At 35.3% G+C, this 17,197-nt stretch overlaps 1 protein-coding gene across 1 annotated transcript in view; it reads right to left on the bottom strand.

Annotated features, from left to right (window-relative positions):
* TrpA1 (Transient receptor potential cation channel A1) overlaps positions 1-17,197 on the bottom strand; it is a 246,610-nt gene that overhangs the window by 22,003 nt on the left and 207,410 nt on the right. The window contains exons 13-14 of the mRNA XM_081743887.1: positions 11,826-11,952; positions 4,451-4,723 (exon numbers count right to left, since the gene is read on the bottom strand). Coding sequence (XP_081600013.1) covers positions 4,451-4,723; positions 11,826-11,952 — 400 coding nt within the window. The remainder of the gene's footprint in view (positions 1-4,450; positions 4,724-11,825; positions 11,953-17,197) is intronic.

The following is a 17,197-nucleotide window of genomic DNA, read 5'->3' as shown; positions in this document are numbered from 1 at the left end:
AGTATTCGCCCTTCCGGAAAATTGAGTGCTTCAAAAGTTGTCAAAGGCGTTTTATCTTCAAGTACATCGAAAGCAGAGAAGTATATGAAAGCTGTGACATCAATGTCTTCACACACGGACGTGTATACCAATGATGGAGTGCTAGCTCTTTTTCTTGATATGGACATATCAAAAGAAAATACCTAACGTTGGAAAACAGGGCACTGGCAAAAGGCTTTAAATTGTACCCCTATATGTAAATGTATTAATTTGATTCGCCGTATTGGATCCACCATATTCAAATTATCGATTTTGATATCAAATTTGTATTCAGCGATGTGAAAACCCCTAGTATAAAATTTTTGTTACCTTATTCTACTTTTTCTCAAAATTTGATCCACCATATTGGATACGCCATTTTGAAGTTTTCAATTTGGATATCAAGTTCGTGATCAGTGAGGTCAAAAACCACAGCATGCCCAGTTTTGTGCACTTTGAAAGAGATTTTGAATTTTGTCCACGTTTTCAGCATTTCGTATCACTGTGCGGCGCCAGGATTTTGGTAATGTGGATGCTGGCTAGGATTGGACATTGTTGCCAGAACGCTCTGCCCTATTGAGCCTTAAGATTTCAAAAATAATCCCTAAGTTTTACAAGAAAAAAACTAGAAAAACACAGCATGATAGCAATTAACTTATGAGAGGCTTAAGAAGTCACTCAAATATATCCAAACAGAGGAAACAAGAAATATACAAAATAGAAAGGATTATTGTAGGAAATCTGAAAATCGAAGTTAGTGTGGGTGCAGCTGCACCCACTGTGGCACCGCCTATGGTTGTAATTCGAAAGAAAACTCTAACGAAATTACAATAAGAAAACAGGGTTAGATGGTAATATATAATGAAGTCATGGAAGATGATTGACAGTTTTTTATATTTCAAAATAGCAATAATAATAATAATAATAATAATAATAATAATAATAATAATAATAATAATAATAATAATAATAATAAGAAGAAGAAGAAGAAGAAGAAAGCCTGGAGCAACGTGTCATAGTTGTTGAGCAAGTCGCTTCTAATAATTATAATATTACATTACATGACGCTATTGTTGTTATCGGAGGACTAACGATATCAGAAATAAATCAGATGTTGCTATAGATAATCTGTCCCCAACCTTACATAGACTACTCTACTAAAATGTGATAGTCATAAGAGCACTGCAGCAATATAATTTGTTAATACTTCGTGTGTACAGTATATTAGAATAAAAAAACTTTATACAAGAAATAGCCTAACTTTTATAAATGTTTTAGACATGCAATGTTTTGTTAAGAAAATCTGGGTACCAATGACATAATCTTTCGTATGCAAGTAAAGGAGATTGCGTAATTAAACGGGTTTCCTTCAGAATATGATCCAATGGATTTAAGTTCAATCTTGCTTCAAAGCAATGGAACTTTCAAAGAGGAAACTAAATTTTAATATCTGAAAAGCCAATTTTTTAAATTTTTACTTTCATTGATGTTAAAACTAATTTGTGAAATATATATTTCTGGCATAAATAGTTCCAATTTATGCACACCACGCAATGGAAATGGCATATATGGATATTGAAGAATTATATTAGAGCATAATTCCATTCTCACAGTTTATATATTTTATATAATTCTTTTTTCAAAAAAAAAAAAAGTAAGATATTCGTCTGTCATGCTTAAAATAAAATAATCCTATATTTTCTAATTTCTAACTTACAACGCACGGAGTACATTGAAGTATACGTATGTTACAAATTAGAAAGAGATTAGTTTCAGATATTAATTCAACATAATGCAACATAATTGTAAAACTGAGCACGATGCGATGCGATGTAACTCATTGTCTTCTTTCAATACCTCCACGAAGAGATTTACCAACTGTTTGTCGTTTGTTTATATTTGATTATAGGACGAATTCGTTGCAGGAATAACAAATGTCTATTGTCTCATATTATAGATTTTTATGTTAATATAACTAAAACAAACTCACTAACGTCTCTAGAAATCACTAATAATACCGACACTACTCACATTAACCCTTTTACCATTTAAACTTTTTGAGGTAAATTTTAGACTTTCTCTCAAACAGCTACTGCTTCCTACTATTTATTGTAGGATAATGGTTCATACATTTTTCTTCAGGATAGAGCATACTTTCCAATGGTACCACTCGCTTATCCGTATTATACACTAGAAATGGGAATATCGGGTAAAACTGGGATATTTTTCGAATATATTTTTTAATTTTCTGCGCCCCTCTGGTCCGGGCCTCGGTTCACGTAGAGATCTAGTGTTTTTAAAAAAGGGATACGCTGCTATGCGCATAATACATGTGCAAAATTTCAATCTTGTATGTTGAAAACAAAGAGCGGAAAGAAAGTTTCGAAAGTCTAAAGGTGACCGTTTGTTTCATGATATATATATATATATATATATATATATATATATATATATATATATATATATATATATATATTTCAAAAATGTATTGCGTCATGATCGTCTGAACTAGAGTCATGGTTTAAACACCATTTTCTTGAATATAACAAGCTCTTTCCAACGGTATCACTTACATGTCCGTATCATACACCTGAACCGGAAAATTAGAAAACTCGGAAGATTTTTTTTTAAAATCCCGTCTGGCTCGGGCGTGGGTTCACGTAGGGATCTGACTTTTTAAAAAATAACATGTTGATATAAACATAAGTGTGCAAAATTTCAATCTTGTATCTTGAAAACAAAGAGCGGAAAAATTTTGAAAGTCTGAATTTAGGCCCTATATATATATATATATATATATATATATATATATATATATATATATATATATATATATATATATATATAATGAAAATTTACTGTGTCATTACTATTTGGCCTAGAGTCATATTGAGAACGTAATTTTCTTCAGTATAACAAGCCCTTTTCAACAGTACCACTCACATGTCCGTATCATACACCTGAAATGGAAAAATCGGAAAAATTCAGAAATTTTTCTAAAGAAAACATCCCCTCGGGAAACTTGTGTCCCTAGAGCCTGGTCCCAGTTTCACGTAGGGATTTCAAAAAATTGAGAAATACTCAAAGGTACACATAATCCGTATGGAAAGTTTCAATCTGATATCTTGAAAACTAAAGGCGTGATTTTTTTTTAAAATTTGTCTTAAGAAAAAAAATAAAGTTCACGCCCCTCTGCCTCCACTTGGCGCTGCCAAGTTAACCATCCGGTTCCAAAACGCATGTGAGGTGGTCTTTGATCTATCCTTGACTTAGCCAATGAAAAGACCCGGCTTAAATACTTGCTATAGAACCTAAATAAGCGGTCAAAGGCGACACTACGCCATGGTAACGAAAGTTATCAAAATCCTAAAAGGGTTAATAAGTGTTTATTTTTGATGTTGTAAGATAGTTACTATCCTTTAGCACCATTAGTCATCAAGGATGATCATGACCTAATTCTACTAATAATTGGAATTAAGACACTGAAACTCGTTTCCTGCACTGAAAGTATTTATTTTCAATATCAAGAACTCCACCATGACTACATGGTTAATAATGGACCTTTGGGGCACTGGAGACCCGGCTTCAATACCGTGCAGGAGCTCATGTGGTTAAGGTGTATGTTGACATTTAATGCGTCTCTAGTATGACATCTAACACATCTCTAATGCATCTCGAGGAACGATAAACCGCAAATAAACCAACATTCAAAATCAACTTCTTAAAATAATTTGTAAAGCACAAGGAATCTTAGCTGTTAATAAGTTTAGAAAAAAAAATTATGAACAAACCGCCGATACGAGCATTATTGAAGAAAGGATGTTTTATTGCAGTTAACATGTTGAACATAAGTCATTTGACCATTTAAATACTGAACATATCAGATTTGTCATTAAAGTTGTCAGCAAGATTTCCGTTTACTATGTTTCCTTTTTTCCTTAAAATATATTTTAAAATGTATGATACTGTATTGTTACAAAACATATGATAACAATTTAAAGTTGTTCAGTAACATGTATTATCTGTATTACTTATGTAGGTATCAGAAAAAGAACGAATCATTCTATATCGTAGATGTAATACTGATTGGAGTGAAATTGAAATAGACATTATTCTAATGACTATATTTTGAAGATAAGTTGGTGTTGAGAAGCAAACCACGTACCGGTAATAATTTATAATTCCATGAACTTATTTGATATTAGTTTCTAAAGCAAGTAATTTATTTAAATGTGTAACTTGAGGAAAATATTCTCCTTTTCTGACAAACATAATTTAAGCCAACAACCATAATGTTCAAATCTATTCACGTATCAAGGTTTATTAGGTTAAATAATTATCAAAATATGCGAACTTGTATACTTACATGTGACATATTATTCCCACATGCAATACACTTACAAATACAATGGACACACTCTCATTTTCTTACCTGCATTGCTAATCGTTTAAGCTGTGCATTTCTTCTCACTGACTCTATATCACCTACTGCCAAACCAATAAGTAGATTCATAAGGAGAATCGGCATCAGTACCATGAATATACCAAGAATTACAAATGTTGGGTAGGGAAATGGTAGATAAGTGTTCTCTTGACGTCCGTAATACGACTGAACATAGGTTCCAAGGAAATCGAATTCCCCTAACATCATCGAAAACGTTCTCATCAAAGCCATTGGAATACTTTGGAAGGATAGATGGTTTCCCTGCCAAACAAAAAGTAGTTCTATATTATTGTTTATAGAATATGAGGGATACATTGTAAGATAATAAAGAATAATACTGATGCTTTTAATATTCCTATCCAGACCAATATTGTTTAGATGGTCGATAGTTTGGACGTAGAGCACCCATTCTTAAAACATGCTTAAAGCATACTTTGCAGTTCGTCTCATGTTTTCTTCCAGCAACGCCAGTGAAAGTAATGAAATTAAATAGAACAATAGAAAGTGGTGACAATAGATCAACAATTGAGGCACTCAGAATCAAAAGTTGCTAAGTCATTATTTCTAGATTTTACAGGAGCGCGCTTTGAAGTTTATAAAATTGTGTTGAAATACTAAGATATGAATACAGTGAACTGAAATTTCGTATGATGGTTCTTTTCGATGGGTGTGACGTTATCTTACAATACCAGGTGCGTATAAGGTATACAGAAAGTTTTGGAACAAAATTTGAAACCTTGACTTAACAACTTTTCTTATAAAATGAGTGAAAAGTTGTTATGTCAGTGTACTTAACAACTTCTGACTCTCACTGTAACACAGATGTCACAATAAAGAATATATAAGTAATACGAGACAAAGGTGCGAACTGTATTTCTAACAACCACTTGTACATTCATTCTACATCATCACCGACATCAGTAACAGACACAATTTTGTTGTAAAATGTAGTTTCTTCTGACAGAGATACATATTCCAACAGCAAATGTACATCATCACATTTCTCTTTCTTAACCGACCGCAACTGATCTTAGGTCTGTGAAGCACCATCATCTGCATTCTACAAGGTTTCCAATCGCACCCCACGTTTCAGAAAACGATTGCGAGCGGAAAAGAGTTGAAGACATTCTGTGACCAATTTCAGGTACACACCATCTTTTCATACATACACCACGAATTCCAGTAAAGTCAGGAACACTTCGGATAAGAATGTTATTAAAGACCGCTTTGAAATCACAGCCGTCAGCAACTGGAGTCATCAGTTCCCCATTATCAATGAGTGATTTTTTTCACATACGCAACCTCAATAGGATTTTTGCCTAGAATTTGTCTGATCAGTTGAACTCATGTAGAATGGACGAGGACTTTATCTTTTGATTGCTTCTTCTTTTCAATATCCCCAAAAATTCTGCCAATGGGCATGGAAGGATGTCCTGGAATGGGGAAGTATAAATAAACACATTGAAAACAGACCTGCGCAAGATTAAGCCAAAACTCAAACATATACAGTTCTTCCCTTCTGCTACACAATTATTCATAAAAACATGTAGTTCCCTGACGGACTCATATCTTATTATCAATATACCATTTCATACAGTTCATAACTTCATTTGGTGTTTTGCCACTAAATGTTTCCGAGTACATGAATATTGTCGCATCATTTGAAGCCACATCCCATACACCAAAACTGCGCAACCACAGTTGCCTTTTATAATATACTTTCCCAATATTACTTACTGGAAGAGGAAGCTTTTTCTGATAATCAAACAAATACCCTGTATGGAGGGGTCCTTCTGGGATGCTTCCTTCATCTCACTTAAGTAGGTATAAAAGTGTTCGACTTTATGACAGTGCACTGTCTTCTTAATAAAAGAGCCATAGTTTGTTTCTCTGTACGAGCAGCCTTACATTGAGCATCCATTTTCATGCAGTCATCACAAATATCTTTTCTTGATTTACCAAATTTTAAATAAAAATCACGTTGAAATACATAATTAAACAACGAATATTTGACATCGTACGCAAATCTGGATTTTGCTCTATAAGATCTTTATTCAACTGAGCGACGGTGAGTTCAAGAGGTAGATATCGGGCAGTCTGCGATTTAGCGCGGCAGTAATGACTTTCCTTTGTGGGAATGTTTGCAATCAAATCCCGTACATTTTGGCGCACATACTCAGATTTTTATGTCCCGGCGGATGCTTCTCTCTCTTGTCAGTTGGTGAATAAAACAAACTTCGTACTTTCCGATACAGTTTTCCTTGCCTCAATTCATGCAACTCATGAAATGGCTTCATACACACTTTAACCTGCACATCATCACATGTGATGTAGTATTCATACGTACTTTTTTCCCTTCTTGGCATCCGGTTTGCGAGCACGATGAGTCTTCACAGGCTTTAGAAGAAGGCAACCCCGAAGATAAACATTTTGCTGCTCGTGACTGCCCAGTTCATTGAAGTAGGTAAATATCCTGTCTTTCTGATCCTCAGAGAACTTCTTTGCACATCCACACCTAGATTGGAAATCTTGAATTTTGCACACGCGGGTTCACAACGTTCCCCTTGTACCTTACGTACGCTTTGCCAGCTTCTTTCAACTTCCTGCGCACATTAAGTTTCAATTTTTCGTCAATTTTTCGGAGCTCTTCGTTCTTCCTACCACGGGCGGGAGTATACATTTCACCAGATATTGCTTTTGACAGTTCAGAAGACCCTGGAGTCGGAATAGACATGGTATAAGTTTATTCAGTTGGATCTACACTTGTAGTTGATGCGAAAGGTGCACCCTCAGAATGACTGTCGATGCTACTTGTTGAACCTAACTCCCTTACATATTTGGAGTCACCAGAAGGGGTATATTCAGAGTCACTCTCTTCAGACAAACTTTGACTTATGACATCATTACTCGAATGTTTCTCGGCGTCAGCCATTTTTTCAATATGCAGCAAGCCTTCTAGCGCCAAAGCAGCAACGCCACTCGTACAGCAGACGCGGAACAAATTTCACTTAGCAACATCTGCTCCCAAAAATAGACTTAACAACTTCTCTTCCGAAACTCAAACTCCATTCCCAAGGACAGATATATCATTTGAACGACTTAATGTCGTCTGATTCGTTAAATATTTAACACTGGTGTAGACCTATATTGTATTATATTTGTCGTGCACTTAACAAGATTTCTTAAAAAAAAAAAAAAAAAAAACTTGACTTAACAACTTCTGATTCTGAGTGCATCAATTATAAATGAATACACACAACAATACACACACACACACACACACACACACACAAACTGTTACCGTGTTATATTTTAGGATTTAGTATTTAGATTTCTGGGCTTTCGGCATCTAAGGCCGTTTAGCCCGTCACCTTTGAGGAATGACTTCCTTCGGTGAGCATACTATCTGGGGAAGGGAAAGGAAGGAAGCAGCCTGGGACCTATAAGTTAGGTACTACCCCGGCATTTGCCTGGTATGAACGAGGAAAACCCAGGAAAGCCTCATTCAGGGTGGCTGGCATGAAAAAGGGTTTTACACTTTTTCGATAGAGTGCCCCCACCGGGAATCGAACCCGGGACCGCTCGCACCGAAGGCAAGAGCGTTAGCGAATACGCTATGCGGTGTGGTGGACAAACACCGTGTGCGTGGGTTTCCTCGGGGTTCTCCCGTTTCCTCCCACTTTCTTCATTGCACCATTTCATTCATCTCTCATCATCACCGTCTCCTTTAGCCTAACCGGCATAACCGTGGGACTAAAACTCAAAAATTTCATTTCATTTTCATTTTCATTTTTTACGCTACGCGGGGCCACTTTCCTGTATTATCTTCCAAAATGCCTATCTTCTATGAGGGTTCTTGTACCGTGTACTATTTTAATAAACTGAATATTAATTCCTAAGATCAATTCTGTTTAGTGAAGTGGACCAGATTACAACGATCCTCATAGAAGAAAATAGTCTTTTACAATTATTGCAGTATTAAGAAAATAAGAAAAACAGGGTGAGGGTGTATATATAAAATAGTGCGTGTAGAACAAAAGTGTGATGCCCTTACTATTCGTGGTCTATAATCACACGTTCGTATTGATACATTTAGTTAATATAATATCGTTTTTTCAACTCGTGTCTCTGCAATAAAGAATCCAACAAACTTATTGCAAAGTATGATTTAAGCTGGTTTTTACTCCTTAGGATGGATATTTGATGAATATATCAGAAGCATCGACCTTTGGAACAATATCGTTCTGCATAGGAATATTATAAAGGTCAGTAAAAATATTTATTATAGTTCTTTGTAGTTTTAATTAATGTTAAAAAATACTCACAATTTTTATGATATTAGCCAATTATTTTATTAGACAAACAAAGAAATGAAACGTGACATTATCCCACTATTCAGTAACTTAGGCATGAGAGTATTTAATCTCAGAATCAGAAACACTTTGTTCGGGGTTTAAACGTGAATTATACTTATATACTGTAAGAAAATATACTTGAACCAAAATTCAATAAAATTGTCTAGGGGCTTATTACAACATAAGGAGCATAAATTAATATGCTTCAAAAGTAGTGTAAAACTGCAACCAAGTCTTTAATTTCACATTCATATATTTAAATATGTTATTTATTAGAAATGATTGAAGGATTCACTTATGGATTAATGAGGGATATGCAGCGATAAGGAAAATTAGTTCAATGGAGGTGTTTCGTAGAAAGTAGAGAACGCTGAAAGTACCTGAGACCATAATGCGATTAACGGAAAGTTACGAATGGTGATGCCACCCCGCGCAAAGAGATGTCAAAAGTTCAGTTAATAGTGAATCAGTGATATATAAATTGATTAGCTACCATTATTGTTTCACAATTCTTACACTAAGTTATATGGAATTGTACGACGCAACTGTTCAGTTGATTTTGACACTCCACATTGTTTCTTTGTAGGCATTACAAACAAAACTATCTGTAAACAATATATATCTCGATTATAAATTTACTTTACTTTTAGCTATAATATTTTGATTTCAAAACAAGATGCTTCGATAAAATATTGTTTGTCTTAAATAATGAAAACATAATAAGGTTTGTGATCGCCTATGTATATAATATATCTTCGAGTTTCAAGGTCTAGGATAGCACCAAAATATTTCGGAACAATGCATTAGCGATATAGATTAGTACATTAAATTTTCTAATTTGAATTATGTTTGGCAAGTCTTTGGATTTTATCTTTGAACCCAGATTAAATTTTGTTTGTTGATATTGGTACACCTTGAAAAGAAAGGAAGGAAAAGCGTTTTTTTATTCCGTAATATTGTCTGATTGTTTACTTATACTAAGCAGAGGCCTCCAGTGGCTCAGTGGTGAAACCTTCACCTCTGGTGCATGGGGTGCTACAATCTATAAATACAGGAAGAATTTACATGTTTTTAACGACCAACTACGTACGACATTTTAAATACCTGAATGCGTTTCTTTACAACTTATCACTTTGTCTCGTTTTTGCTCTTCCTCTCGCGTATGATCAATTTATAAACTATGATTCTAGAGAGTTCTAAAGTGATATTTATAGAGTTACAAGTATTTTATTATGTTTTAAAGTAATTTTTCCATTAATTATAAAGATAATGTAACATCATGTTAAGCATTCAAATAACCAAATTTTAGGTGAGAATCCAAAACAAAATAAACGTCCGAAATTTTGGCTCCAAAATCTAGTTTGAGATTACACTAACCTAGCTGTGGGTCTTAAAGTACCCCTTTTAACTTAAAATAATCGAGTTAAACATCAATCTAAAAATATAGGATGATCATGTAAAATACAAAATTAATTTACGAAATTAGCTCTACTGAAACATGACTCTGATCTTTCAAACACTGTAAAAATTATGAAATTCAGCGCATGCATACAAAGATCTGTGTACCTTCCAAATATTGGATTAGGCGTGAGTAGCTTATGCTATCACCTTCCAATTCAAATTATTATCTAGCAGCAATTTCGATAGGATGTGCTAAATTTAAGCCTCCTGAAATTTAAGAATACTGTAACAAGGGGTTGATGTCTTATAGAAGAGAATGAACCCATGCACCTATGACATAGTATAATAGTGAACTATCTGATAAAATAAAATATTATCAAAAAGAAAAAAATAGGTCAACAACCTTCCAAATATGAATTTTTGACAATTTTAAAGAGCGAAATGGACGAGATAACTTTTTAATAATACACACTATGATACGTACACAGGTTCTAAGATATATATCATAAACATCATCCAATAGACCGAAAACTTCATAATACATCATCCAAAAGTACGAATTCCAAATCGTTTACGTGCTATGTTCTAGGAACCTAGGGGCTAAAGCAGGGTCAGAGAGACCAAGAGTTCTTTATTTCAAATTCCTCGTCATAATGGCGTCAATGGTAGATGATATAAAATTTAAATTACCTCGCTAGGGTGGAGGGAGCGTGGCCTAACTTCACTTGATCCCTTACAACCAATCATATTACTCTATTTTTTCCTAGACTAGGTATACACCAGCAGACACTACTATGTTATGTGTAATTTTTCATTATATTTTCAATGTAATTTTTAGGGAAGGGATTCATTTTAAGAAATGAAGAACGGATCCTTATATCCTTGCATTTTAGAATTTTAAGCCTCGAGCTAAATGATTATCTCTTTTGTAGAAGTCGAATAGTGTTTCAGAGGGACCATTTTGGTTTTGGAAGTTCCAAGGACCATAATGAAGTTTCTCACAAGTGCATTGATATATCATGCTTTTGCTTATGGTAGGTAAGCATATCAAAATAAGGTTAACCCTTTCGCTGCGCAATTAAATTTTCGGATAGTTCTTGGAAATTGGGCAATTAAACAGCCAAAAAATGAAACTTGGTTGGTCTCAACTTCACCCGCATCTTCTGACACATCGGAATCAGAACCTGGGGAAAATTCAGCTCTCTGACTGTTGCTTATTGTTTTACTCTTGTCCTGTGTTGATCCCCATTGTACTTAGCTAGCCTCAAACCCTCAAACACATCACAACAGAATGACGCAAAGGTATCGTATTTATTCGTGCTTAACTGCAAAGTTTCAAGAAATCGCCGCCAGTTTGCAACACAATGCAACGTGTTATCACTACCACTTTTTCCGTATAAAATGAGTGACTGAAATCGACTTTCGCCGTGAAGTATAAACACAAATGGACCTTGTGGACTAAAGTCGATTTCCGCAGCGAAAGAATTAAGTTGGTTCATAAATATTTTGTTTCAAGGAGGAACTTATATTTATTGCCTTATAATTATTTGCACTATCTAGATTAAGAAAAGCAAATGGTTAGAATGAAATCTAAGGAAGATACTCACGTGTGCCAAAAGAATATAGAACGCTAATCCGAAAGCAATAAAAAGAATTGAAAATACTAGCAGAACTCGAACCAGTGTTTGCAGTATCTCCAGGAACATTACGACATAGATACCCACTCGATCAAACCTGAAATTCAATTTTAAATTAATAACATTTATGCAAGAGCAATACATTTGCATCATGTGCTTCAAATACATTGGATAAGTGAATCGACTAAACATTTAGGCATTGTACTAAAGATCCTCCGACTCTTAAGTTGAACAAAGTAGACGAGATTGGATTGGGGTGCTAAGGTATTTGACATTATAAGGATACAATGAGATAACGGTATGATGTAACATTGCAAGATTCCGCCCAACTTATGCCTATGATAATATTACTCTAGTTTACAGCAATCATGAATATGTTAAATTTAAGATACGGTTTTGTTAAGAAAAATTTAGTTTATCTTATATTTTCCAACAAATATTTAGTACAAAACAGAGGTAAAAAATATAAAATATGTTCAACATTTTATGGTAATCTGTATTAGTACCATCTGTGAACAATCATGAAATACCATCTGTGAGTTGCATGCATTTTTTTAATTGTCAACATGCAAATTAACAACAAGAGCGATACTTTTCAAAATAGAAAGTTCTGTGTTTAATTTATGTAGTCGGATAACTATAGTAACAGTAATATAATCGCAACCATAAATACACATACATGGATTAAAACTAATTACAGTTCCACATCACAAATTATAACAAATACGATGCAGTATTACTATTTTCACTTGGAGGAATGGAACAATAAAATTTAGTTTAAATATATAATTATGCGGTCAAAGAAAAACTATTGTCCAGGGATTAATATATACATATATATATATATATATATATATATAAAACTATTTTATCAGAGTATAAACACTTCATCCAGTTCCTTTCCAGGAGGTAAGCTGCCAAGGACCGTCTGTTGCCTTGCTGACCGCGTTGATTAACCTCATCTCCACAAGCTGGGCAGCGATGAGGCTCACAAACCGCTAAACCTAAACGTAAGGCAACAGCAATTCGAAAACTTTCATTTAACAAATGAAGACATAAAGGCAGAGAAGGTATTGCCATCAACCATGCATCCCCTTCGGGAGATGAGGCAGCAAGGAGCGTGGCTTTATCTTCTGAAACCACAACAAATTGTAACAGACGATTATGTAATTAAGATGCAATTGGTGTATACCAACACAGCTGAAAACACTTTTTGTTAATTTCTGGGAGGGGGTTGTATCTGCTAAGTTTGCCCACTTATTAGAGCCTTCCTGAACTGAACCATCTGGATCCAAACAATAAGCCTGTGGAAGGAGAGCTTCGATTAAACGCAGATATCCATGGTATGACGCTAAGAATGTAGGAATCGCCATATCCACAGCTCGTCGAATGCCAAGACCGCCCAAGCCAACAGGTAAACACGCTTGCATCCAAGAGTCATCATTTAAAGAGCAGTTCAGAATTGATTCAATGCCAGTTTGCAGGACAGAATCATATTTTTCCAGCAAAGAACTCTCACGCCAAGATGGAAAGCATCGTAAAGAAAGAGGTTGAACGAGGGATTGATAAAGATGCCCGTGAGAGAAAAAAAAAGCTGAATGGGCTGAAATTGAGGAAATTCGAGACAAGAATAATTCTAAATTAGATATTTTATTCAATAGCACGTTCGTGAGTGCTTCCGACGTGAGAGCAGCACCTAGAAGACAAGCATTCTGAATTGTTAGAGGACGTATGCCTGGTGCAGCCTCATGAAATCTTCTAAAGATTTCGTCGAATGTGGTTTCATCTGTTCCAAGACATCCCACCTCTTATTTAGAAAAATTAAGATGCAAGCCAAGAAGTGATGCCTTCTTATTTATTTCTATTAAGGATGAAAGAACTACCTCGGGTTCACCACCCATTGTTCCATCATCTAAGTGCCAAATGTTTAATTCGGTATTCAGTGATTTAACTAGAGAGTGTATAGTTATAGCGAAAAGTGCTGGGCCCAGAGGATCACCTTGTTGTACACCTCTCTGAAAAGAAATAGTGTTTCCGTCGAAAAACAGGTCACTTGGTTGAGCATAACATTGATAAACACACAGATAAATTGATGGAAAATCATTCATTGCTGCAGCAAACATAGTATCTCGGCGAAGCTCATTAAATGCGTTACGAAACTCCAACTTTACAACCGGCTTAGTAGCACTGTGAGTAGAAGAGAAATAAACTCGGGTTGCGTAAACAGCTGCCTCGGCCCCACTAGGAACACAAACACCAAGCTGATGAAGGGATAAAATGTTTTTAACTGGCTCACGTATTCTAAGGCAAATTATTTTTGACGATATTCTGCGCCAAACATCCCCAATTGCTATGGGCCGAATACCACCATCGTTTTTTTCAGAGCTCTAAGTTTGGCACCGAAAAACAGCGGGCGAACTTCCATTGGTACTTTTCCAGAAATGATTAAATTAAGTAAATCACAAAAGGATTTTAAGAGTTTTTCCTTCGATTCCAGTATTTGACAAAAGAGAAGGTCTTTAAGAATTGAAAGACGAAGCCCATCTAGACCTCCCGCGCTGCCTGACAGAAAGGAGTTAATTGCCTTTTGAGCCTCCATAGTTGAAACTGCTTGAAATGTGTGTTGATCACCAGGAAGATCCGGCGCAATGAAATTGCCAGGGTGGGCAGGATGTTTCTTCAAAAAGGTCTCCAATACAGAGGTATTCGGAGCCACAACCGTATCATCAGAAATTAAAAGACGTACTGCTCCACGTATGTCCCCATCGGCAAGTTTATTCTCTACAACCTTCAAACTAGAAAATTTGTTGTTTAATCGAGATGTTTTCATCTTTGTTGAAGGCCAGGTTAAAGCATCATGGCCAATATTACACCAGAGGTGAACTCGCTGCTTCACCCAAGAAGTCAGTTTCTTAACTTTATCTGATTGTTTGGGAGCACTTAAGGCAACAAATTGAAATAGGCATAGGTTGATCCAGTCTTTTGTATCATTTGAAGTTGTTATACGATTTAGCACTTCTACGAGCGCATCTGCCACTGTTGATCGAGCAATTCTTGGAATACGTCTTAAGATATGTATCGAGGACCTTAGTGACAGTATTATCTTGCCCAGGTTAGAAATCATGAAAACTTTTGTGTTGTTACTGTTGTTAGTGTTGGTAAAATTTGCAGTTTTACTCTGAAGGCAGGCATTAAAGGTGATATCAGAGCAAACATCATTCTCACACGCAACCCGATATTTCTTACCAATATGTATAGCTAGGCCTCTGGCACTTATATAATGTTTTCCACAATGAGGACAGGGCAATGATTTAGAACTTCTAGAAGCACTAGGGAAACAGTTACCAGCACTTGGCACTGAATCACTATTTGTAAAAGGTGGCATCTTTCCAGCTTGCGAAGCACACCCGTCACTTGAAGATTCCATTAGTTTAGTTTATTGCGTAAATTTGTTTTAATTATATACATTTTAATTAAATAGGCCATTTTATAAATCTAATATAAGTATTGTAGTTTTTTTTCAGAATTAATTTATTCTTATTGTTTTTTTCGAAACTGTTATTTCTCGTATATATATATATATATATATATATATATGATACTTTGCAGTTGTTATGATGGGGCCACGCTATGTATCCCTTTTGAGTCGAATTTATGAGTGGGAACTAAGAGTTTGTCTGTCAAAAGCAGAAATTTGGCAATAATTTCTCATTGCATTTAAGGACACATGCATTTAAACTTAATACTATATCTTAGTAGATAATAAAATCTATTGCTAGATACTAATAGTTGTCAAAATAATGAAGAGATAAAACAATTGTAACTTACTCAGCTAATAATGAGTAAGACCTACTTAAGAATATAATAAAGGACGTGCTCCCCACAGATTTTAGTCACAAAACTTGCAAATCATTTCCAGGCAATAGAGCATTCCTTCACACAGTGCAACATTGTGTATCAGGAATGACGAAGAAAAAGCACTACGCTGAACGCACTACTCTAAAACTGACTTCTTATGTTCAATAATGTCAAGTTGGGGGAATAGTAGTGAATAATATAACTGTAACTTCTTGTAGATACTCTTACGAGGGAACCTATCCAACTGTGACTCTGACTTCGAGTCGCGACTATGGCCGTTGGATACCTTGTCCCAAAAGAACATAACACGAAAAGGGACACATCCTCGATCTCAACTGTTGCGGAGATATAAGCATGAAAAGTTAGAAATTGAGCTCCATACTATACATTACAAAGTCATATTCCTGGTCAGATTTTTCGGAAACGGTCGAGTAAGGAAACTCAGCGAATACATATCAAATTAGTGAGGGGACCCCAGCACCTTTTGAATGAAAAATTTGTGTCCTCGGGGCACTCACAGGATCCTAGGCGGGCCCCAACTCAAAATTTGCAAATCGAACCGGGGTCAAGTAGCATATTGTGTGAAAGCCATTGTTAAATAAAAGATGATAGAACAAATTTCAACTCTCTACGATAACTCTGTGCAAATGAGCAACTGGTCAAAATAATGTAACCTACATTAGAAAATCTATGGCCACGCTTCTAAGTCCGTTAAGTTGCGACAACAACAAAACAGAAAAACACGTTTAAAAATGCAAGGTATTGAAGTAAAGCAAATTGCTGCAGAGTCTCTCATAGAGTCGCACAACGGACCTTATCAAACTATAAGTGTGACGTCGAATGACCAATAGACTATAGAATGACCATGACCATTGGATTTCGTGTCCTAGAAGAGAAAGGATACATTGTCAATCGCAACCGTCGTGGAGGGTGAGAAGTTCAAAAGGCAGCGAGTCTGTTTTTCATTGAATTTTACGATATTTATTTTCATTTTCTCTAGCGCAATATATGTTTTCTTTATGAAAGTAACATTCTGTAAATATACCAACACGTATATGCGAAGTTGTATATCTATTTTCTTTGGACAGAGTTTTGTTTACTTATATTTCATCCACATATTCTTCAAATAAATTGCATATTGTTACAAATCAATATTGTATTGTCACAGGGTATTTTGTGTGCCAATATTCTATGAAACACTACCTTCTGGGACGTTCACTATGGTTTGGCTTGTCTCCCACCTCACTTGGTTATCGTTATCTTTCCCGAGTTTACAATTATCAAACTGGTTTCCAATTTTACATTTTAACGAAATATTATTTTTTGACCATTCCCTATAGCGCTAGGAAAGCACCCTCCGATATATTTTATTTCTACACCATTATTCCAGTTTTCTCCTACCCCACTCCTCTCCAATTTGCCTCACAGTTTCAAGGTCACTCCTTTTCGTCTTTACCATCATGTTTCTCGTTCAGCAAATCCCC

The sequence above is a fragment of the Thermobia domestica genome, chromosome 17, assembly GCF_964235325.1.
Source record: "Thermobia domestica chromosome 17, izTheDome1.hap1.1, whole genome shotgun sequence".
Taxonomy (NCBI): domain Eukaryota; kingdom Metazoa; phylum Arthropoda; class Insecta; order Zygentoma; family Lepismatidae; genus Thermobia; species Thermobia domestica.
This window is presented reverse-complemented; position numbering and strand designations above follow the sequence as displayed.